At 34.9% G+C, this 26,032-nt stretch overlaps 1 protein-coding gene across 3 annotated transcripts in view; it reads left to right on the plus strand.

Annotated features, from left to right (window-relative positions):
- PPP4R3A (protein phosphatase 4 regulatory subunit 3A) overlaps window positions 1-19,331 on the plus strand; it is a 37,462-nt gene extending 18,131 nt beyond the window's left edge. The window contains exons 4-15 of one of the 3 annotated variants that reach the window (XM_082855980.1): window positions 1,139-1,756; window positions 4,991-5,068; window positions 5,150-5,266; window positions 5,711-5,866; window positions 7,965-8,096; window positions 8,198-8,300; window positions 9,589-9,747; window positions 14,885-15,054; window positions 15,915-16,057; window positions 16,735-16,925; window positions 17,358-17,584; window positions 18,612-19,331. In XM_082855980.1, the coding sequence (XP_082712106.1) occupies window positions 1,139-1,756; window positions 4,991-5,068; window positions 5,150-5,266; window positions 5,711-5,866; window positions 7,965-8,096; window positions 8,198-8,300; window positions 9,589-9,747; window positions 14,885-15,054; window positions 15,915-16,057; window positions 16,735-16,925; window positions 17,358-17,584; window positions 18,612-18,722 (2,205 nt within the window). In that variant the 3' untranslated portion in view covers window positions 18,723-19,331. Of the gene's footprint in view, window positions 1-1,138; window positions 1,757-4,990; window positions 5,069-5,149; window positions 5,267-5,710; window positions 5,867-7,964; window positions 8,097-8,197; window positions 8,301-9,588; window positions 9,748-14,884; window positions 15,055-15,914; window positions 16,058-16,734; window positions 16,926-17,357; window positions 17,585-18,611 lie in introns of those variants that run through there. The other 2 variants (XM_082855981.1, XM_082855982.1) reach the window with 2 other exon arrangements.
- The last annotated feature ends 6,701 nt before the right edge of the window (window positions 19,332-26,032 follow it).

The raw sequence follows: 26,032 nt of genomic DNA on the forward strand, positions 1-26,032 counted from the left end.
ACTCATTTCATTCCAAAATACGTCTTTGACCTTTTGTAAAAATTTTCTTTTACCTTAAAATGTATTTAATTGTGAAGACGTATAAGTTATCTTTTTATAATTAGAGCCCCTACACTGACATACAGTTGGGGTTTATGACAAACTTTAGAGCTTCTAGGGGATCATGAGAGGTATAGGTTTGGGTGTGTAGAAAGGAGAACTTCCATGGTTTGGTTACTTAACTCTAAGCAGGTATTCCTAGGGGATAGCTCTGCTACACATAGGTTGCAGTTACTTTTTATGTGGTTTTATTTTTGTGTGGGTGCACTTGTTTCCCACTCAGTTTTTCTTAATCATCATTTTGGGCTACCAACCAGCGTTTTCATACCAAATCAGTGACCTACTTTGGTCCCAAGCCAATTCGTAAATGCTCTTGGCCCTTGGTTTCTAAATTAACTGATATTAAATATTTTTCTTATTGCTTACAATTATATATATTTTCTATGGTCACAGCATTTGTTTGAATTTTACTTAAACTTTGAAGAGTTTTGTGGCTCTACCAGAGCACAGTGCTAGGAGTGTCTCTGAGATTTGCCCTGGTCTGCTGGAAAAGAGGCCATGGATATAAAACGTGAGTGGATGTTTTACCACTCTGTATGTTGTGCGTCTGCAGGGCACTGTAAGTCACAGTCACACTTAGTTTAGTGGATCTTTAGAATGTTTCCGTTGCTGGTAAACCTTGTACTAACAAGAAAGCTTATTCCATTTCTGAACTTTGAACTTCCTTCCTTAAAATCGAAAGTGTATGTTATTTGTAGAAATGTGTTCAGAAAAGTAGGCAATTGTGTCGAGCTTTGTTTTTTTTTAACATCTTTATTGGAATATAAATTGCTTTACAATGGTGTGTTAGTTTCTGCTGTATCACAAAGTGAATCAGCTATACATATATCCCCATATCCCCTCCCTCTTGCATCTCGCTCCCACCCTACCTATCCCACCCCTCTAGGTGGTCACAAAGCACCGGTGTCAAGTTTGAAGACTTAAAGTTTGTCTAGTCTTAAACTTGAAAATTACCATTAATAGTTTTCTTATAACATCTCTTGTATCTAAGAATACCATTGATTATACTTTGTCAGCTATCATAAATCTTGTTTACTAGGTTCAAGGAAAGGACCCATCAGTGGATATCACTCAGGACCTTGTAGATGAGTCTGAAGAGGAGCGTTTTGATGATATGTCATCGCCAGGTTTAGAATTGCCATCTTGTGAATTAAGTCGCCTTGAGGAAATTGCAGAACTTGTGGCATCATCTTTACCTTCCCCCCTGCGTCGTGAAAAACTTGCACTAGCACTGGAAAATGAGGGTTACATTAAAAAGCTCTTAGAGCTTTTTCATGTGTGTGAGGATTTGGAAAATATTGAAGGACTGCACCACTTGTATGAAATTATCAAAGGCATCTTCCTCTTGAATCGAACTGCTCTTTTTGAAGTTATGTTCTCTGAGGAATGTATAATGGACGTCATTGGATGCTTAGAATATGATCCTGCTTTATCACAACCACGAAAACATAGGGAATTTCTAACAAAAACAGCCAAGTTTAAAGAAGTGATTCCCATATCAGATCCTGAGCTGAAACAAAAAATTCATCAGACATACCGAGTTCAGTATATACAAGACATGGTTCTACCTACCCCTTCAGTCTTTGAAGAAAATATGTTATCAACACTTCACTCTTTTATCTTTTTCAATAAGGTAGAAATTGTTGGTATGTTACAGGTGAGTTAGATCATTCTTTTTTTTCCTACTTAAAAAGATACTGATTGCCTCCAGCAGAAATAATTTTCTGTTCCTTTTAGGCACACAAATTGAATTTTTAATTTTTGTCTAAAGGTATGTATTTTGGTGATATTACAAGAGATTGTAATATATAATACTGTGGGACCAGAAGGTTGTGTTGGATTAGGGGTGATAAATTTAATTAAAAAAAAAAATCTAGCTTGAAGAAATAGGAAAAGGATCTTAATGAAACACTTGAATGTGGAATTTAGGGATATTAATCTATCAGTTATGCATAGAACAGAATAGATTGGAAGAGGAAAGAAAAATAAAAGAGAAGCCAAGAAATAGGTCATTAAATATAGAATACAAATTCTATAGCATTTATACAACTCCCAGGTAATTATTTATTAGAGGTACAGCAGATGTTGGCAAGTTATAGCTGCATGTCTCCCTACCAAGAGGCATGCTTTTGTAATGGATGAGAGTGTGGGGAGATTAGGCTAGAGTATGAGTTTTAGCTCTGCCTGTCACTTAATAGCTATGTGGCTTGGGCAACTTTCTTAATCTCTTAAAGCTTCAGCTTCCTGATCTTAAGGTTGGTGATATTAGTACCTACCCTATAAAGTCATCTGAAGATTAGATCAGATGCATGCCTATAAAGCATTGAACATGATACAAGACTCCTGAGTATTATTTTAAAGTATCTATTAATAATTGCCTATTAAACTCCAGATTTTCTTTTTATAGTATGCCCAGTCTCGGGTGTGGTGTGGTAGGGTGCTTGCATCAGAACTGCCTAGGATGTATCCTGGATTCTGCACATAGCACACAATCCAAATGTCTGAGCTGGCCGGTAATCTGCATTTGTAACACCCCCAAAGTCAGAGAATCTCTCAGTAATTTATCCCATGGTGCATGAATTAGTCTAGTCCAGTTGAAATATGTTTGCATAGTGCAAAGATTTGTGAGTTGCACACTTCCTGGGTGTTTTGTTTCTTTATGCTCAAGATGTTGTAACAATAACAGCTGTGTGATATGATTTGAAAGCTATTGTAAGACCTTACCTCAGATCTACAAATAAAATAATTATTTGAAACCTGGATTTGAATTTAAGAAAGAGGCAAATAAATGTCAGTTAGAGCTGCTTGGTAGCACATGTTATGAGTAATACAGTAAATTTAATTTTTGTTTATTCCTTTTTAGAAAATTGCTGTATTTTCAGTGACCCTGGTTTTATCACCTTAATATATATATATATATATATATATGAATTTAGATAGAAAAGTCAATTTTACCAAAACTGCTTTCCTGAAGCTAGTGATAAGTCCAGTTCACGTTGATTAATTTGACATGTTTTCCATTCATTTAAGACAGACAAATAACATAGGCAATACAGTCTGGTAAGTACAACAGTATTCCTTGACATAGTGTATTGTGATTGATAATGGAAGAAGAAGGGTGTTCTGGTACCAATTTTCATTTGTTCTTTGCTAAGGAACTAGTTTTTGCTAGCTACCTAATAGATCCTCTGTTCTGGTCTAGTTCTGATTTCTGGTCTCCTTGGATAGTCCTAAGCACTGCTGGTCCCTTTCTTCAGCTCCACATGGTTCTCATTTTGTTATATAGGGATTTGTCACTTCTTTGTTTTCTTGGTCTTCAGACCTGTAAAATGCCAGTTTTACTCATTAAGTATGAATAATTTCAAGTTGTTAAGTCTTTGTTTCCCTACAATACGCTCTGTAAAATGCAGGCTGCCAGTGCTGTAGGTCTTTCTGTTTCTCTTGATGCTGAGCATTTATATTGAAAGTGCTGCTATGAAGGAAGGTGAGTTTTACACATTTTTTGACAAGGAGTAATTAAAGCAGGTTCTTACCTTGTACACAGTCATAACCCTTACTGTTGACTGATTCTTTGTAATACTGTTGAACCTTCTTAATTCTCTGTACTTCACAGAAGTTCAGAGAATCTTTTTTAATCATTTGATTTCCATTTGGTGGGATATATTATGTCTGAGATGGATCTTGATACTGGATGCCATTTGAGGTGTGGCCTATTTGTACACTGCAGAAAAAGTAAAGGTGGAATAGCCAAACTAATTTAGTGTCACAGAAAATGTTTCTTGAGCACCTGCAGCAGTGAATAAGGGGTTTATAAACTAGTGGGAGATACACACATACATACATACGTACACATACATATACATGTATATATATATATATACACACACACACATACATATATACATTTAGACTTAGGCATGTCTGTAGGGCATGTAGTGTTGAATTTATTTCTACTAGCTGAGGTAGTATGGAATTAAAACAAAATCTTAACTAAAAATAGTGACAAAAAATTGAACACCTACCTGCTAACTGTGATTGGGCATTGGGTAAATTTCTTATAATTTCTTATAATTTCTCAATTATAAAATAAGGAAATTTCTTATAATTATATATTATAAATTTCTTATAAATATATATTATAAAATAAGGAAATTTCTTATAATTTCTCAATTATAAAATAAGGAGGTAAGATAAGATAACATATGAGGTTATTTCCAAGTTCTATACTCTAACTTTTACATGCCCAGATGAGTATCCTATGAGAGATCTTTTGAATCATTTCTAAAATAATACATTTTAATTTAACATAGAATAATTTAATAATTATTGTTATATGTCTGTAGGTGGATAGCTTCAAATAATAGATGTTTCTTTAAAAGTTCTGAATTTAGCTTTTTACATAATTGAATCATTTCTGGTTTTAAAACATGAAGGAAGTTTTATCTTTATTTGAGTGGTTGTAGAACCTTAACTTCTAAAGTTAAGATTATGAAACCCTATGAAAATCATGGGTCTACAGACCATGTTTGTTTTTGTAAATAAAGTTTTATCTGAACAGAGCCATACTTGTTCATTGACATTGCCTGTGGCTGCTTCCTACTATAACAGCAGAATTGAGTAGCTGTGGTGGAGTCCGCAAAGCCTAAAGTGTTTATAATGTGGCCCTTAACTAGACTTAAGAAATAGAGCCTTGCCAAAATATAAAGGATAATCTTTGTATAAATCCCCAATTTATCCTTTCATAGTTTTTTCCTTCTCTTTTAAAAAACAGCATTGCCAATACCATCTTCCCCTTTTCCAGTTATTGCGATTTATATCTTCTGTATTAGCGTTTTGAAAATATATTACACTCTTACTATTAGCATAATTAATTTATCCTTTGATTTCACAGGAAGATGAAAAATTTCTGACAGATTTGTTTGCACAGCTAACAGATGAAGCAACAGATGAGGAAAAAAGACAGGAATTGGTAAGAAATTTGATATTATGGAGGGCATGAAGCTAAAACAACACACCTTTTATATTCACTTATCCTTTTTCCTAATTTCAGGTTAACTTTTTAAAAGAATTTTGTGCGTTCTCCCAAACGCTACAACCTCAAAACAGAGATGCTTTTTTCAAGACTTTGTCAAACATGGGTATATTACCAGCTTTAGAAGTCATCCTTGTAAGTTTGTTTCTCCTTATACTTAATTACCATCATATTTTTAATCCACAAAATAGTATATTTCTTATGTAGCATGCAACTGTTTGATTATAGCCAATATTTAATATCAGTTGTGTATTACATAAAGTTAAAAAGCTATAAAATTCTAGTATTAGTCCTTACAGAGAGTACTGAAAGGACACATACAGGAATTTTCCATATTTTTAATATCGATAATTTGTTAACTTTGCAGCCTATTAGTTGAAATGTTAAAGTAGAAAAAAAACAGGAGTAAAAGAAAGTATAACTTTATCCATAGAAAAAGAATTTTACATAAGCAGAATTTCCTTGACCTCTCTTTTTTTATTCAAATGTTTTCTTATAATTTGTTAGGTTTTGGATTTATATAGCTTCAAGTTCCATATTTTTGTTACTATAGGAGAAATAAGTGCTTTTTATCTGCAGGGCATGGATGATACACAGGTGCGAAGTGCTGCTACTGATATATTCTCATACTTGGTTGAATATAATCCATCCATGGTACGAGAGTTTGTCATGCAGGAGGCACAACAGAATGATGATGTAAGTAAGAAGTTAACAGAGCAAAAAATAACCAACAAGGTAAATATTATTTGCACTAACAGTAAGTATTTATACATGGGAAGCTATAACTGTATTTATTATTCATTTCTTAAAGATTTAAATAGTTGATGTTTGAGAAAAGTGTAGCCATAATATCATGGCTTATTCTTCCCCTAACTGGCTCCTGTCTCAGTTTATAAATTGTCTTACAGCAGTTGTTAATGCTCAACTTAAATTTCTTTAAAAATTTTTGAGATCGGGCTTCCCTGGTGGCGCAGTGGTTGAGAGTCCGCCTGCCAATGCAGGGGACACGGGTTCGTGCCCCGGTCCGGGAAGATCCCACATGCTGCGGAGCGGCTGGGCCCGTGAGCCATGGCCGCTGAGCCTGCGCGTCCGGAGCCTGTGCTCTGCAACGGGAGAGGCCACACAGTGAGAGAGGCCCGTGTACTGCCAAAAAAAAAGAAAAAAAAAAAATTTGAGATTAAGTTTCTTAATTCAGAAGTTAATGTGCTATGTAGTGTTGTTTAAATCATTTAATCAATAAATTGTTCTTCTATATGTGGAATTATGAATAACTTCCCTAGGAAAACATTGGCTTTGCTAGGGATAGAGTCTCAAAATCATCAAGAATGATGAAGCACATTCCTTTGGAAAGTGTTTAGGGTGCTTTCTTTACTGCCTAACCATAGGGAGCAAGCTGTTGTGTTGTGCGTGCGCGCACACACACACACACGCACACACACACACACACTCACATTCACTCACTCACTCACTTACCCATCAATTTCAGAGTCGGTGAGAGAATGTATCCTGGTGATGTGAAAGGTTCTCCCAGAGTCTGTGGTACATGGCGTATGTGGAAGCCGTAAATGTTTGTGCTCTGTTTTCTTTTCAGATAATTAAACCAATCATCCTGATTTTTTATCTTCTCTTTCCTCCATAAAATCTTGGAAGTAACTTTTTACTTAAGAATAAACTAAGATATTCTGCCCTCAAACAGAGAGGGTAAAAAGACAATCTCTTAGAAAAAAATATATGTAGAATTCCAGCCTATCATATTTTTACAAAATGAGGAAATAGACTTTTTAAAGAGATCGTAATGTGTTGTGATGTCAAAATGAAGTGGAATGCCTAGTAACTTCTATATTTAACACTTGTTTACAAAATTGTAATGTCAGGGTAGGTGCAGGAAGTGCCAGTTTGAACTGTTGAATATTATGTCACATTTTGCTTTTATAAAATAGTCCTATCTTGAAAACCTGTGTGTGTGTGTGTGTGTATATATATATAAAATAAAGGCTATTCTTGTTGGCGCTGTAACCTACTAGTTGAACATACATTGATGTACTTCATTCATACGCAGTCGTCTTCTTGATTCCCAGTCTTGATTGTTATTTCCATGTATGTCTGCATTTTCTCTGTCTATCCTACCATTGCATATATAGGCAAGAGCAGGGATTTTTCTCACTGAATGCCTCTCAATTTTTCCTCTTCAGCCAGGAAAACCAGTCATAGTAGAGCATCAGGAAAACTTAAGTCAATTTTGTATGTCATTTGGAATATCTATAATATATTTGTTCTCCTGTGTGCTCTCTAAATAACGTAATCTTGTTTCCCCCAATTTCAGACATTCAGGTACCAACTAATTTTTTCTTAAATTTATTTTAAATGGAAACTTTATATCATTTCCATAAATGGAGAATAGGTACAGTTATCATCTGCCATAAATAGAAGGAATCTATAAAAATGCAGTGAAAGAACAATGTTATAAATTTTAGCTAAACATTCTTACTGTTAAAGCCCGTTAGCTTTCTTCAGAAGGGAGATTTTGTTATCCAGAGGTGTAAAAGATCTGTTAGCACCAAACTGAAACTTTGTTTTTATTTTCATCGGGATTTAAAGATAAATCTCCTTGATTAAAAGATAAATTCTTTTTGGTACTATTTGTGTAATGTGCCTATACCATACTTTTGGAAAACTGCTCTGTATCCATTAAAGAAGTCAGTCAAGCATTTCATTTTGTTTGCAGTTAAGATAGCCATAGCTAGGTATAATGCTGTAGCATGTCTCATAGTATATGCTTTTTCCATTCCCTCCTATAATAAGTGATCCTTACTATGTGTATTTTTCTCACCAGGATATTTTGCTCATCAACCTCATTATAGAACATATGATTTGTGATACAGACCCTGAACTTGGAGGAGCAGTCCAGCTTATGGGCCTCCTTCGAACATTAGTTGACCCAGAAAACATGTTAGCTACTGCCAATGTAAGCTACGGGCATTTTTCTCTTTTTCATACTAGTATAATTTTTATTGCTGGTAGGAACCAATGCAGTTAAAGTTCATGGAAGTGTTTTCGATTCCTTAGAAAACAGAAAAGACTGAATTTCTGGGTTTCTTCTACAAGCACTGTATGCATGTCCTTACTGCTCCCTTACTGGCAAATACAACAGAAGACAAACCTAGCAAAGGTAAGGTAATACAGGTTGGTAGTTAAGTTCTTGGTTCTTGAATTCTGAAACTCAAAAAGTTGGTGTTAACCTAGAGGTCTACTAATATATTTTCAAAAGAGGTAATTTCAAGGTAAAATTTCTTTTAAAAGTGCTATAATCAGAGGTACTAGAACTGTGAAGGAATATACTAGAGATAATTTTTTGCTTTCAGAATTTTAAAACAATATTTTTTGTTAAAGCAATATTTGTATTTAGTTTGCATTTACATGTATGAAACAAATAGAAGGAAGAAGCTATTAGAAGATTCATTTTAAGTTATTTGTACTCCAGGTGTGTAGATACAGAGCAGAGCTTGTGCTTAGTATTAAGCAGTTTTTCTTTGCATTGAGGATTATTCCAAAGTAGGATTATTTCTGCATTTTATTCCTTTAGCTTTGTGTGTGTGTGTTTGATTTAGAAAATAGTTTTAGGGTCTTCATTGGGAAATTCCTTATTGAAGCTTTGAGAATAAGTAAGTTATTTTGTTATATGAATTATCAATATAGTATATTTAACTTATGACACCACTTAGAAAAAAATGTTAAATTTACCTTTTTTAATGACTCTAGAATCAAGTCTTGGAAATGTGATACTAATTTTTCTTGTCTACTTTATTCATAGTAGGTAAAGCTTGAGGCTTCTTTTCAAACCCACATGTTCAATTCATCAAACATTTATTGAGAACCCATTGTGTGGAAGGCACTGTGCTATATATATAATCTTTAGGGGTTAAATGGGAGAAATAAAAGCAGTGAGTAAAATAGTTTTGGAGGCTTACTGCCTGGTGAGGAAGATAAGCCAGTAATTATAATTCAGCGTGGACTCACTATGTGTAGTAAAAGGAGGCACAAAGTACATGAATCAAAGGAGCAGAGAGAGTAGTTCCATCAAAGCCAGATGATGTGTGGTAGGAGGACCTCCTGTGATATCTGTATATCCGTTGAGGGACATAAGACATGGTAGAGCATTCTTGCCCTCTGGAATGAAACAGATCTAACAGATTTGTATCCCAGTTTGCCTTACTAATATTTCACACCTGGGTCTTGTGACACTAATTCTTCACAGAGTTATTTAAATTAAATGTGAAAAAATGGAAAGCACAGTTCTTGGCACATGGTAGGCATTCAATAAATGTTAGTTCCCTTTTCCTTAACTTTAACATATTTGGGTTAATAGAAGGGATTTTACTTGATTAGAATTCGGATTCTTAATTTGGGGAGGAAAAGAATATAAGCCATTAAATATAATTGTGTTTTGTTTTGTTTAGATGATTTTCAGACTGCCCAGTTGTTGGCACTTGTATTGGAATTGTTAACATTCTGTGTGGAGCACCATACCTACCACATAAAGAACTACATTATTAATAAGGACATTCTCCGGAGAGTGTTAGTTCTTATGGCCTCGAAGCATGCTTTCTTGGCATTATGTAAGTGTTGCTTCTGGTAGAATTACTTATTGTCTGTATATTATTATTGTTATCTTTCGGTGTTATTGCCTGAGAAGAAAAGATCACTGATTGCAGGAGACCGAGGTTCTAATACTAAACTACACTGATAATGTACTTTTGCCACATTTTGATCAGGTGATTTTCCTGACTCTTCTTTCTCAATATACAGTAAAGGGGTTAGAGTGTACCTACAAAATGTATTAAAGTATTATTAAAATGGCACCTTAAATCATTTTATTTGCCGTATTTATTTTTGACTTTATATAGCATGACAGTCACAAATTGGACATTCTTGTGAGACCAGAGTCTCACACTGAGTCATGAAGAATACATTTGTAATTTGGAAAACATAGCTAATAGCACCGAGTTTCCAAAATACATTTTTTCTAAATTACAGAATGCCTAGCACAAATGCCTGCAGATGGTCTGTTCATTAATTCCACAAATATTTTTCCCCCAGCTTTACTGAGACATATTTGACATATCACATTGTGTTACCTCAGATACTTCAGAGAAGGGGTGACAGACCACAGCTGTGGCCAAATCCAGTCCATGGTCTGTTTTTGCACAACCTGGAAAGTGAAAAATAGTTTCTGTGTTTTTAAAGCATTGTTCAAAAAAAAAGCTACAGAGACCATATGTGGCCCACAAAGCCTAGAATATGTATTCTGTAGACCTTTATGGGAAAGGTTTGTCACCTCTCGTAGAGCAACAGATAGTCTTTTAACAAGGCTGTTCTTAGTTATACATGTTTTTCAAAAGTTGACTTTCACTGTATTCTGAAGACCCTAGTTTACAGAAGTAAAACATGTTTCTGAATTAGAAATAGGTTAACCCAGAATATTCTTGATCATGTAGCAGTCAGCCTTCTTTGGTAAGTTGGCACACCAGTTTTAGAGTACCCTAGAGGCTCAATAAGAGATGTCTGTTGGTAACTAACTCTTTTTGGCCTTTTGGTTTTTATGGGTAGGTTTGGTTTTGTTGTTGTATAAAGGCATCATAATCATCCAGTAATTAGAAGCCTGAACATATACATCCATTTTTGCTGTCTTTTTTTACTTCATTTTAAATCATTTTGCTTGGGAATTCCCTGGCCGTCCTCAGTCAGTGGTTAGGACTCTGCACTTTCATTGCCGAAGGCCTGAGTTCATTACCTGGTTGGGGAACTGAGATTCCACAAGCTGTGCAGCACAGCCAAAAAAAATGTTTTGCTTAATTGACTTTTAAAATATCCTTAAATTATGAAAACATTGTTTATAAGGATATTTCTGACATTGATTTATTCTGTCAACATTTTATCTTTAAAATGGTATTCAAAATAGAAAGTTTAATGAATTTTTCTTAGAAGGAAACCTATTAGGGTGACACTTGTTATAGTTGAATTAGTTTTTCAGTCTGGTGTACACACTGCAGTATGAACTGAGAATACATGTGGTCAGATGCTTTTCAGCCAAAAGGAATAGTGCATATAAAGGGCTCTTAAACTCATATTCATTTTCCTTATAAACCTATCATAGCAAAAGTGAGAGTCCCAAAGCAAGTTGAGAGGAAGTTAATAATGAACACTTCTTTGATTTGTTCTTTCATGTCAACATAGAAGGTTTTGTTTGAGTGTAGGAAAGGGAGTTTGAGCAGATGGGACAGAACGGGAAAACTGAATAAATTAAAAAATTAGTTTCATTTAAATAAATTTAACACCTACTACCATGTTTTATTGATTCTAAGATATGTATTTATCATCTCAAATCAAGGTGAGTCTTAAAATTAATGGCATGTCATTATGATTGGTAGCTTTTTTTCTTTGTTTTGTTTTCTTAGTAGTAGAAAGGAAGGTTTTTTGCGATCAGTGGCATCTTACATTTGATGAAGTATGATGCATACCTAATATTAGGAAAAAGATGATTGACCTGAAGTCAGTTGTCAAGTGGCTCAGAGTTCATTAGGAGGAGATAGTCTGTAAATACCAAAACAACATCAAAAGCACTATATCGAGGTGTGTTTGGATGTATAGTGGAAATGATTTATTCTCCCTGAATGAGGCAGATCAGGAAAACCTTGCAAAAAGAAGTAAAGTAAGTTGTGTCTTGATCATGGGAGAGTGTGAAATTCTTGGTTGAATACACAATTAAAATGAACAAATGTGAAAGTGTGGTATGTTAGAGGTTTGGTATAGGTAGAACACATGAGTCTAGTGGGAGAGTGGCAGAAAAGGGAAAGGCCTTTTCATCTCATTTTGCTTACAGTATTGCAAAGAAAATTTCTCACAGTTCAGTGAGAACTATGAAGAGAATCATGACAAATTAATGAGTTTATGTTGTAGGAAATTAATCATGCTAGCAAAAATCTTAGTTATGTTTTATTATTTTAATATTTTTCAAACTAAGTTAGGTTATCATTAATTAAACCTTACTCTTTCTCAAATGATTCTCACTCAGTGTGGCTCTCTTCCCAGGATTGAGAATGAGTAGCTTCTGAAAGAAGATGTCAGTCATTAGGAATGCACTCTTTAGGACTGGCTATACAGTAGGAGTTTTAATCAAGGAGTTCTAAAAGAATTAAGCATAAATTTGCAGAGATTTACTATCTATTCAGTCTTAGGAAAGAGTACATTAAAATATTAAGTATAGTATTTTTTTTTTTAAGGGAGATTTTATAAGTAGATTTAGATGTCCACTTGTAAAGACAAAAGATTGGTTAAATGTACACAGTTTGGGGACTTTGAATTTTTTATACCTGCTGGTTCTTAATTATTATACTTGTATCATATTTAAAGACGACGTAGTCAAGTCTGTGAGTGAGAACAACAATCCTATTTAGTCTTTATAGGTTAGATATGTATGTGTATAAACACACAGACACACACACAGTTTTATCATTCTTGGCCTTTACCAGATTCTTGGATCTTAAATTGTAGCTTTTTAGTTCCTACCTATATGTTGTCTGGCTGTTTTTTAAAATATGGAAATCTATAAGAAGAATGAAGTAGAGAAAAATTTTGTGGTAGATGCTTTTTTTCAGCTATCATTAGTTACATATGCAGCAAAAAGTTTCAGACTTACATAAAATGTCATGTTGTGTAAGGTAAAGATTTATTATTTGTTTTAGAGATGATTGAAACTAAGCGTAAGAGATTCCTGGCATGTTAATAAAGGTTAGAGATGTGAGTGGAAGCAGAGTGCACTTTTACATTGAAAATCCTACATTTGTGCTAACTTGACCTATCGCGAAAGCTTTCTCTGACCTCCTTCGAGCAACGTGACTTCATTAGAACTCACTGGTAAATTTTTGAAAGTAACTTCATTCAACAGCAAGCATAGTGGTTGGACATTTTTCATGCAAGTTTCTTTCTGGGGAGAGGTTTGGGTGGAAATGGCACGATTCTTGATATAAATAAATGCGGGCAAACGAGGAGCAAAACAAAAGAAAAGCCCGTTAGAGTTGCCTTCTGCCCGCCTGGGCAGCTTCTGAGCAGCGCTGCTCTTGAGGCGGCGGCGCCAGCTGCATACTCTGGTCTAGCGAGTTCTAGGAAGGGAGTTTTCTTTGCACTTACCCGGGAACTGCATGCACACCACAGGGTTCAATTAGTGTGTGTTATGGTAGGCCACAAGTCTTCACAAAGCCTGCAAAGTTGGAGTAACAATTTTTAAAATAACGGCACTTGCCTTAATTACTAAAAGCTTAAAATTTGGCCTATTAGCCTGAGCTCTAAAGTATTGATTTTTATTCCAACAAGTGGAACTGCCTAAGTTCCTTTGTCAAGTAACATTAAAAAACAAACAAAACAACAAAAAAAAACAAGCTCTCAAATCATTGTTTTGGGAAAATAAACCCTTATTAGGCTTTGACTTATCACAAAGAAAGATGATGCTTACTGTTTAAAATGTCTTATTTCACCATGCTTATGTATTTGAAAATACTCAGTAGTTTAAAAAATAAAATGCAATTACTCTTCTATAAACTATTTTGAACTCCCTGCCCAGAGTGTCTCTTTAGTAAGAGACACTGTTAAATAAGTTGGATTGTTAAGGCAGTTTATAATCAACTGTACCTAATTGGGCATTCACTTGTGGACCTCTTTTCTGCCAACTAAAGAAAAATTGAGCTGCTTTACTCCTCTGCCTTCCTACCCAGAAACCGTGTCAGCATGGTTGCCTGGCTACCTGCTCATGAAGGACTTGATTAATAACAAATTGGCAATTTAACGAGCCACTTCCATGATCTCCAAAGAAACCAAAATACAAACACAATATTTAATCTTGCCAACCGAAGACGATGTGACTGCATGAAGTGAGTATGCTTTTTTGAACTGTTTACAATAACTGGGGCATTAACTTACTGATAATTCCATTTAGGTAAAGAGGGCTTTGTTGAAGTCTAGCTGTCTGGGTATATTTGGATCTTGACGAATGGTGACTTAAGTAACTCCCCATACCTCAAGATGTAAATATACCTTTTAATCTGTAAGTTAAAGCCTAATTAATTGTAAAAAGGAAAACTAGGGGAAAAAAATAAAAAGCATACTCGCTGCAGTAAGCATAGAGGACCACATTTTAAAAACATCCTCTAAACTGATTCCTAAACTCTGGGAAGGCAAATTTTGGGTCATGCAGATTTCTGTGGGTTTATGGCATTTCTACAAACACATCCAAAAACAAATCAATGTAAACACCATTAACCCTGATAAGAGTGTCCAAAAATAAGGAAGATCAAATTATAGAGTGGATTGCCCTAATAAAACAATGTTTTTTCTGTTGTTTTGAAGGTATATACAAAAGGATATATTTGGAATTTTCTCATCTTAAGTAGTATGATAGGTTAATTCATTTATTAGCCCTAGCTTAGCTCTAATTTCAGATGTAAAGTACATTTTGGTAATCAGTAACTTATTTCCAGAATTCTTCTGGCTCTCTAAGACTTGTGTTCTATGGTGACATACACTGCTTTTAGAATACATTTTTCTGATAACCTTTTTGTAATCCTTATCTTTAGGTTCATACTTCTGGAAGCAGTAACTTATTACTGCATGAAGAACTATGTTTATTTAACAGGTTTTTTTGTAATTCTAAAATATGAAGATATGGTATGTAATTTGAACAACAATGCCTCTGTGTTTCAGGTGCTCTTCGTTTTAAGAGAAAGATTATTGGATTAAAAGATGAGTTTTACAACCGCTATATAATGAAAAGTTTTTTGTTTGAACCAGTAGTCAAAGCATTTCTCAACAATGGATCCCGCTACAATCTGATGAACTCTGCCATAATAGAAATGTTTGAATTTATTAGAGTGGTAGGTTCTATACTTTGTAGTTAGAATTTTGGTTTTGTTTGAGCAAATCAAATATGCATTGTTGGTATTTTGGCTTATTGAGATTATTATATTTGGAGAGAATTTTTGAAAGAAAACCAGTGTTACCAAAAGCTTATGAGAGATTCAGTTTGAACTAACAAAAACCAAAATAATCTCTCTCAGCAGCTAGTTTCAAACTATCTCAGGATAGTTTGAAAACTGATTTAACACTGTCACGGTAGTCATTTTAAGAAAGTAAAATTATAGTTGGCATAAGTATTCAGATGTGTTTTTTGTTTGTTTTTAACTTTGAGGTTTTTTGAATTTTCCTTGACATTCCTCCATATGTCTCTAAAGAGTAAATTTCATTCTTTAATGATATAGTAGGCTGGTAGTTCTCAAACATTGGTGTGTCTCAGAATTATCTGTGGCATGGTTTTTTAAAATTTCGGTAAAATAAACATAACAAAATTTGCCCTTTTAACCATTTTTTAAAGTGTACAGTTCACTGGCGTTAAGTGTATTCACATTGTTGTGCAATCATCACTGCCATCCATCTCTAGCACTTTTCTGTATATATGCCTAGGCACCACCCCAGACTTACTGAGTGAGAATCATCTAGGGTAGGACCTGAGCATTTACTTTGGAAAGAGCCATGGATAATTCTGAGGTACACCAAAAGTCAGGGGCTGTTGAAGTAGCCAGTATTTGTTATGCCCATTTGCATTTTTTTGTCCCTAAGATTGGATAATAATTTTAAGAAATTAAACCATTTTGGGCGGGTTTATGAGTTCACTACAATTAAGCCTCATATTTTGCTAATTTTTCCTATCATTTTTTATTATAATTCTTTTTTATAGGAAGATATAAAATCATTAACTGCTCATGTAATTGAAAATTACTGGAAAGCATTGGAAGATGTAGATTATGTACAAACATTTAAAGGATTGAAACTGAGATTTGAACAACAAAGAGAAAGGCAAGATAATCCCAAACTTGACAGGTAGATTACCACATATTTGAACCTATTCATTCAGCGACAAGTTTATGATGGTAGCTCTTTTTTGCTTGTTTATTATTTAGCTTGGCAGCAGAGGGGGAAATAAGCAGATGGAGGTTGTAGTTTTCTCTAATGGTCAATGTAAATGTTTTCCTGACGGTGTTAGGTGGGTATCAGTATGATTTGTAGACTTTTCTCAGGCATATATCAAGTTAGATAATGCAAAAGAAAAAAAGCAAAACACTGATATGGCAATAAGGCTACTTTTGTGTCCAAAGTAAAATCAGAATATTATTGTATTTGCTTTGCTTTAAGGTTACAAATTATTTTAATGCAATTGTGTACATTTTTTTCTAAATACCTGAGTTCACATACTTGTGGTATATTTTAAAATCCATAAATTAAGACTTGTTAATTCGTAGTTTTGGCAAGTTTAATAACTGATCTGTAACAGTACAATTTTGATAATGGGAATTTTGATTCCACTACTTAACACTAGATATGGTGGAGTGTAGTTTTTTGTTATATGCTAGGTAAAATCTGTTTTTTTTTCCCCCACCTCTGTGTGTATAAATCTGTATTATTCCATTTATCTATTAAGACTGTAATTTGGGATAATATTTGAAGACGAAAGTCTTTATATGAGTCTATTAATTCTACTTTCTTCTCTTTACTCATAGTATGCGTTCCATTTTGAGGAATCATAGATATCGAAGAGACGCCAGAACACTAGAAGATGAAGAGGAGATGTGGTTCAACACAGATGAAGATGACATGGAAGATGGAGAAGCTGTCGTGTCTCCATCTGACAAAACTAAGAATGATGATGACATTATGGATCCAATAAGTAAATTCATGGAGAGGAAGAAATGTATGTTGAAAAGATGGGCAAGGAAATATTGAAGGCTTTCTCACTCTAGGTTTATCCTTTTTTTCTTGACAGAATGATTAGTATCTACTTTGTGTCACAACAGATACTAAAAGACTCTTGCTTTATAGAGTGTGAATTTAATAGCTCTGTTGTGAAGGTATAGACTAAATTTTCCTAATTTGTCTTGAGTGAGATATTTCAGAAGGGTAGGAACACTGACTATAATACTGAAGGTCTCCTTCCTTCTCAGTAGTAAAGTCCTGTGGATAAGGATGCTTAGTATTTTGCTAAGCTTTGTTCATAAACTGAATTTCAGTGTCGCTCTCTGGCAAAGGAGTAAGCTAGTTAATTGTGTTTTTAGTGCCACCTCACTTGGAGGTTTTTGAAAAGATGAGTATGGGTGACAATTATTGACAGTATTCTCATTTTTAGTAAAAGAAAGTGAGGAAAAGGAGGTGCTTCTGAAAACGAATCTTTCTGGTCGGCAGAGCCCAAGTTTCAAGCTTTCCCTCTCTAGTGGAACAAAGACTACCCTCTCCAGCCAGTCACCTGCAACAAATCTGCCTGGTTCTCCAGGCTCACCTGGATCCCCAGGATCTCCAGGCTCTCCTGGATCCATCCCTAAAAATACATCTCAGACGGCAGCTATTACTACCAAGGTATGTTTTTGACTCCCAGACCTACCTAATTTAAGCTTTCCCAACAATAAAATTGTTGTGACTAGTAGTCCCTTTGGTTACTGTCTTTTGGAACTGATTTTAACATTTGTGAACTAGGGAATAATTCTCCCACCAGCAGTTGAGAAATTTCTGAAAGTTTTTATGACCAATTCAGAAGTTTGAATATATTCTTATTTTGGTTGTTTGCATTTTAGCACCTTAAGTTCACATTTGTATGTGTCAAAACATCTACAGAAATTTTAAAGTTAAATTATTATTTACTTTTATCAGCTTTCCCAATTAATACGCAGATAAAGACTTCGTAGGAAGAATATAATCTAAATATCTGGACACTCCTAACTTAATTTTGTCAAGCAAGGTTTATAAAAAAGAATTAACTGTCTACTATCACTAACATTTCCTTTAGGAAGGATCACAATTTTACCACCAAAAATGTAGGAAAGACATAATCTCAGAAAAAACCAATTCTTTTGGCTGCCTTATGTTTCCCTGGACTAGCAGTTAACAGACTGGCATTTGGGATTCATTGATCTACATCAAGACTAAAGTGAGCTACAGTGGTTTCTGGTGAAGGAGCAGGGCTAAAAGGAAGAAGCCTGGATGAAATAATGAGGAAGGGACAGGGCAGAATCACTTTCCTAGCCTCCGATAGTCTGTCTACCCTCATTTCTAGTGGTCTGTTTATTTTCTGTGGTTTTAATTTTGATGCTGTTTAGACTCTGTTAAAGAAAATTTTTTTAATGCAAAAAGTCTTAAAACTTAAGTTTTGAATTTTAAATTCAGTAATTAGTGTTTATCTACTGGGTGTTTTGCAAGGATCATAAACTGCTTAAAATTTTATCATGGAAAACTTGGGAAATATGTAATGAATTTCAGCTGCATACAATCTCACCTCCCAGAAATAACCAGTTAGTATATTGGGGTGGGGGTATATCCTTTACCAGACTTAAGACATATGTATTTGAAAATGTAGTGTTTTCTTAAAGTAATCCTTATTTCCGAACAGGGAGGCCTTGTGGGTCTGGTAGATTATCCTGATGATGATGAGGATGATGATGAGGACGAAGACAAGGAAGACACGCTCCCTTTGTCAAAGAAAGCAAAGTTTGAGTCATAATGGCAGCTGCCTGTGATCAGTACCTGTTGAGAAAACTGGTTCTCTACCCCTCCCCACTACAAATCTATAACAGAGCAGTGGCCTCTTGTGAATGACTGACACAGCTCAGCTCGCACACTTGACTTCTGCTCATCAAGTGCCAATTCAGTGGAGCAGGAGGAGGGGATAATTATACATTTAGGGGGAAGACTTACACCTTCGAGGTCTAAGCTTGGACCACACATTGCCCTTTTCTCAGGGAAGGAAATGGAAACGAAAAGCCAACAGGGCAGGGGTTTTGTAAGTGGAACTCTGGATTGACTGGTCAGTTGCTACAATCAGAATATGCTTTCTCGGACCATGTTTGAGACTCAGAAGAATAGGCTTTTCTGCCCTAATTCTTCACTAGTTAAGAATGCCAGCAGTTTCTTTGTATAAAGAGACCTGCCTTTAAAATCGTACATTCTGAACATTTTAGTCAAGCTACAGCAGGTTTGGAAAAACCTCTTTGGGGGAGGGGCGAATATGAGGTTTCCTCTTTTTTATCTGTTCCCTTTGCCCTTCAAACTGCAGATTTTTTTTTTAAGTGGGGATTTGTCCCTACTTGATTAAAGATTGAGTGGAATTCTAGATGTGGTCATTTGTGTCATAATTTTTTTTGTTTCATTTTGTTTTTGATTTTTTTTTCTCCTGAGTGTATCCTTAGTTGTTGAGTATATATATTTGGGACCATTAAAAACTTTTTTGATGTAATATAACCTAACGTTGTGCTGGTACCTGTTTTACCATGTGTAATTTTTGTTCTCCATCACAGTTCTTAATTTGTTTAGAGTTTTATGAAAGATGGAATAGTTTTTATTGACAAAAGCAAAGTAATCTTACAACTATGTGCATACAAAAAGCAATACTATTTTGTGACTAAATATTTTATATTAAAATTTACATCAGCAACTGTCTTGAGAATTCAGGGAAATAGAGTGGAATTTAAAATTTCAGCAGTTTTGTTAAACCTAGAAACATAAAATTAGTATTCCAAAGAGATTCTGAAATTTCATATCTTGGGAAAATGATGGTACATTAAATCAAAATTGAGGATGAATAATTTAAAAATAACGTATTTGACTTTTGAGTAATAAAAAAAGTGAAGAGTAAGAGAAATTGTATTAGTTGTATTTTTTTTTCTTTTTTTTTAATTACTCCCTTTGGAATACCAGTTGGAGTTGTAAGCGGTGGTTCCTAAATAAATACCTGGCCGGAGGACCATCAGATACCACTTCATTAAAACAGTATGTTTAAATAGGTTCTTTTTATTGTCTTAGGTGTGCTAAAATTCTTTTAAGGAAACGAACATAAATATCTCAATTCCACATACCCTCACTTTTTTAAAGTGAAGATTTTAGAACTTACTGAAGAATGTATTTGCAAATGTGAATAAAAATCCATATCTAGGAAAAGGATACTATTTTAAGTATCATATACTTTAACTGGATAATCTAGCAAGCACTGTGTGCTTCTACCTTAGCTCCTCTTTTGCTTAGCCCTCAGTACATTGCGATACCAAAAACAAGCTTATATGGAATAGTTGCATAGAAAACCAGAAAGCAACAACTTGCCACAGTCATGAAAAGTCTTATTGTTGGCTAATTTTTTTTTACTGAAACTTTGGGTGCATTATTAACTGTAAGAGTTTAAGTGTATTTCACTACAGTATAGAGCTTCTTCTGGGCCACAAGTTCTGGCAATTAATCATTTTAATCAACTTATCTTGCAAATAAAGAGAACAGAAACTTAATAGGATGTAAGTTAATTATATTATGTCTTCCTTTATTACCTAGAAAGTCCCGTGTGAAATGTTTGTGCCTTAAACATACAGTTTAAACTGACCTTTCTGATTGACTCGTGGAACATGTATTTGTCTTGGTATTCTGGGGGTTCTTGGGTAGTGGGAAGAACCATCCCTTGTTTTTATGAATTGTGGTCCAGTATATTAAAAAAAAAAGATACTAACTATTGGCCTTCAACATTTAAGGGATGCCCTTTCATTGATGGACAGATGGGTTACTGAAGCGGAACTTCACACATGCTGCTACAATAGGAGAAAAGTCTAAACAGCTGCTTGTTTCATGGAGGAAGACTCTTAGCAATAAATTGCTAGAAACACAACACTTGAATTGACACAGTACCGTCTGACTCAAGTCCACACTTTCAAGTATAAATACTATTTTGATAACCGATGTGAATATAATAATGTAAATACGTATTTTAATGATACCTGTTGGTTCTTTTGCTCATTTTAAAATGAAAAATTTCACTTCTCAGAGTGATTACCTAGCAGTTTCTGAAAAAGATCTGTAATTGCTACAGAAAACACCCTGACATCCCATCTTGTCCAGAAATGCTATCCTGGCATTTTTTTGGTAGAATGAAGCCTGATGGGTTTTCTCTGCCTGATTGATTGTACTCAGATCCTGCATGTCATTTTCTCTGGAACACCAATGTTGCTGCAAGTCAATTTTGTGAATTTGGAACTGAGGAACATGGAGCAGGGGGGAACATTCCTCTGTTTTTATTCTTTATTTAAGCAGTGGCGTTTGTAAAGCTTGCACGATTAGAACAGCAAGGAGTTTACACTGGAAGATTTCCTTAAGTGGATAACTTTATGTTATCAACCTATTTCTAGTAGTCACCATGAATAACTTTGTTTAAACAGCATGGTAAAATCCCTTTGGGGGAAAATTTAGGACCTTCGAAATTCTTCTATACAAGGAAACTTTTTCTGCCGTAACATCCATTTTGAGCAAGAGAATTACAGAAACATTTTTACGGGATGGATTATTGTCTACCGTTATAGTGGGACATTGACACGTGAGGAAATGGGGCAATCATCAGTATTTGTACTCACTGCTAACTCAGTCTGATTTTCCTCTTTGGCCTTAATGCTTCTTCATCTTGGCTCTTTTGAAAGGAAACTGTAGAGAGGCTCTCTTCAAATAGATTAAACGTCCTAACTGTTGGAGTCAGATGTCTTGGTCCTTAAAATAGCTCTAGTTGGAGACACAACTTTCCTTGACCTTTCTGCTCTCCTAGGTAAGTTCTTCCATGGACTCAAAGGGCATAGTGATTTCTTCAACATGATGCTAGATCGGCTTAATTTCCATATATTCCCACCACGGTGTAAGTCACGTCCTACCTGTAAATTCAGTGGCCCCTTTCCATCTTTATATTACTTGACACTTAGGCAGCATTTGCTACTATCCATTATCTTCTTGATACCTTATTCTCTTGGCTTCTCTCACATGTGCTTTAACATTACTGTTTGATAGTTCCCTACTTTACCTCTTAAATGCTGGGATTCACTAGGGTTCCATCTTGGGTACTCATCTTCCCAAATTCCAGCCAGCCACATTACTTAATGTCCCTGTTCCAATCGTCCTGTGCTCTAAAAGACTGCCTTAACCTGTCACGTGCCCCTCTGAATGCTCTTCTTGCCTTGCCTGCTGATGAACTCATTTATCATTCAGAAGTGCTCCCCTGATACTTGGGACTCCATCCTTGAAGGAAGGGGTTATATCTTTTTCAACTTTGTATCCTTAGTGTCTAGCATGATACCCAGCCCACAGATGGATCTCCACATGTTTATTGGATGAATAAAGGAAAGACTGAGTAATGTGCATGCAGTATAGAGACTGGGAAAGTCTTTTAGCTGATGCCCTTACACAGTCAAGTTTGACTCATTCTTGACCATGGAATTCCCTCTGTGGATATAAAGGGAGGACTCAAGACCTCTGTCCTGTCCTTCATACCTTTGAGCCTTAGGTTAACAACACAAGGGGGTATTTTTGGTTCATACAATTAGCATATCTTGAGTCATTTCAACAACCACTAAAATTCTACTTAAACAGACCAGCTTTCCTGGTCTGTTCATCCTGGGCTCCAGCATCTCTAACTCTAACTCTCTTACTGGTCTGTTGGTCACAGTTCTTCACCTGTAAGTACAGACCCCTGCCTTTTATTGCTAGACTTAGCCATAGCTGTAGATTTCACAAGCCACTTATCTATTGGTCTGATGTTTATTTTATTAAATCTCATGCTCTTAAACTTTTATATCTTGGTCTTTTTCCTGGGGTGTGAGTTCCTAGAAGGCAGGCCCAGATTTAGATGATTAGGTATATAGGTAGATTGGTTGGGTAGATAGATTTTCTATGTAGAATCAATGGATACTTCACAGAATAATAAAAGGGATGCATTTTCTTCATTGCTGAAAGAACATTTTAGATAACGAGCCTGAAGAATGTGATCACTCAAACTGTAGCACTGCATTCTAGCATTAAATAACCTTGTACAGGAATGTGTTAACTGCTGTCTTGCAGAAAAGAAGCAGATCGATTAATTTTACTTTAATGCTGGTGTAATTCACAAAGCAAAACCTGAATTGCTACTTCAGGTTTTCTCCTTCTAAAGTACTATTCTGGAAGGAGATGAGGAAATGATGATATGTTTTATTAACAACTTCCTAGATGGTTCTCTGGCTCATAGGTGTCCCAACAAAACCAAGAGCGCAGAAGAAATTGTCTTTTAGAATTCTCGGGTAGCTTTCAAAAAGGCTCTGAATGTGATTTGAATTATTAGTGAAAACCTTTTGCCCAAAGCCCTGCCAATTCAAGCGCTTCTTGGACCTACACTGGAAGACTAGAATGGGGGTGGCGGTTGGGGATGGAATGAACAAGAGGTTGAATGAGCACTCAAGAAACTCACAGTATGTGCTCCACACATGTTGATTAATCAAATTGATACCAAGAACAAATTTCCTGGGAGAAAGTGGTGTAAAGCTACAGAGACAAGGTGTAATTGCAACAGCATAGTCAGAATGTCCTGAGTTTGAATCCTTACTCTGCTACTGAGACCTTAGACAAGTTCCTTAAGCCTTGGTTTCCCCATCTGTAACGGGAGTAACATTACAAGACAAGTGTGAGGAGTGTAGAATGAACGTGTGTGTGTGTGTGTGTGTGTGTAGATAAAGCAACTAACTATCCCAATGGTATATATTCAGTAGATGGTAGCTATTTAATATATTAATGTCCAAATCTGGAGAGAGATGGGTATGATGATTTTGTCTTTAAAACTTAAAACGATCCGTTTTCAGGAGTCAATTCAGTCTATACTATATAGTCTATACTATATAGTCTATACTATATAGTCTATACTATATATATCAGTCTATATATATATATAGTCTATACTATATAGTCTATATATATATATAGACTATATATATATATATATCTATACTATATAGTCTAGACTATATATATCTATAGTATAGACTATATATAGTCTATACTATATATATCAGTCTATATATATATATATGATATATATATATATCAGTCTATACTATATAGTCTATACTATATATATCAATCCCCCCTATAGTGGGGGATTGATATCCAATATATTGGTTAAAAGTACATTCAGGACTGGCAACATGGACGAGCTTGGCAAATCTGCCCCACACAAAATAATTTAAAAACTGGGTAAAATTGTCAAAACCAACCATTTCAGGACTCTGGACATTAGCCAAAGGTATATAACAAATTGAGAAGAGTTCATTCAAGAATCTTCTTTTTAAAAAGCGAGAGTCTGGCATTTGGCCTGGGGTTACTCCCATGCCCATCTTCCACTATTCCCTCAGCTCAACCAGCTAGGTAGTTCTACCAATGCAGGACAGCTGTGAAAACAAGCAGTTTCATTACTGGAAGTGGCTGACTTGATTCGAGTGGAGGAAAAAAAAATACATGCCCTCAGTTGTTCACAAATTGGTTGTTCACAGAAACAGTAGCCTGACCAAGAAAAATAGAAGATTCAAATTACTAAAATCAGAAATGCAAGATACTTGGTTGGGACACTGTTACAGAAATGAAAAGGATTACAAAGGAATACTATGAATAACTATGCCAATAAATTAGATGAAATGGACAAATTCCTAGCAGGACATAAAATAATAAGAAATAGACAAAAATTTGAACAGACCAATTATTAGTAAGGAGGTTGAATCAGTAATCAAGAACCTCCCAACAAACAGAAGTCCAGGACCAGATGGGTTCACTAGTGAATTCTACCAAACATTTAAAAAAAAATTAATCCCATTCCTTCTCAAACTTGTCCAAAGTTTAGAAGAGGAGGGAACACTTCTGAATTCATTTTATGAGGCTAGCATTACCCTGATATCAAAACCAGACATGGATGCCACAAGAAAATAAAATTATAGGCCATATCCCTGATAAGCATAGATGCAAAATCTAAATCTAAAGATTTAGATTTAAGCAAACTAAATCCAACAATACATTAAAAAGATCATATCCATGGTCAAATGGGATTTATTCCAGAGGTGCAAGGATGGTTCAACATCTGCAAATCAATGTGATAAGTCCCATTAATAAAATGAAGGATAAAAACCATATGATCATCTCAATAGATGAAGAAAAAGCATTTGACAAAATTCAACATCCATTTATGATAACTCTTAACAAAGTGAGTAAAGAGGGAACGTACATCATCATAATAAAGGCCATATATGACAAGCCCACAGCTAACCTCATACTAATGGTATAATAAAAAGCTGAAAGCTTTTCTTCTAAGATCAGGAACAGGACAAGGATGCTCATTCTAACCATTTTTATTCAACATAGTATTGGGAGTCTTAGCCATAACAATTAGGCAAGAAAAAGAAAAGGCATCCAAATTGGAAAGTAAAGTAAAACTGTCACTATTGGCAGATGATATTATATAGAGAAAACTAAAGAGTCCATCAGAAAATAATTAGAACTGATAAGCGAATTGAGTAAAGCTGCAGCAACAAAATCAATATACAGAAATTGATGGTGTTTCTAAATACAAATACATTATCGGAACGAGAAATTTAAAAAACAATTCCATTTACAATTGCATCACAAAGAATAAAATATCTAGGAATAAATTTAACCAAGGAGGTAAAAGACCTATACATGGGAAACTTTAAGACACTGATGAAAGAAACTTGAAGACACAAATGAATGGAAAGATATTCCATGTTCATGGATTGGAATAAATAATACTGTTAAAATGTCCATACTACCCAAAGCAATCTACAGATTCATTGTAATCCCTACCAAAATTCCAATGGCATGTCTCACAAATAGAAAAAACAATCCTAAAATTTGTATGGAACTACAAAAACCCTGAATAGCCAAAGCAATCTTGAGAAAGAAGAACAAAACTAAAGGCATCACATGTCCTGATTTCAAACTATATTACAAAGTTATAGTGATCATAACAGTATGGTATTGGCATAA

The sequence above is a fragment of the Leucopleurus acutus genome (genome assembly GCF_964270905.1).
Source record: "Leucopleurus acutus genome assembly, chromosome: 1".
Classification (NCBI taxonomy): domain Eukaryota; kingdom Metazoa; phylum Chordata; class Mammalia; order Artiodactyla; family Delphinidae; genus Leucopleurus; species Leucopleurus acutus.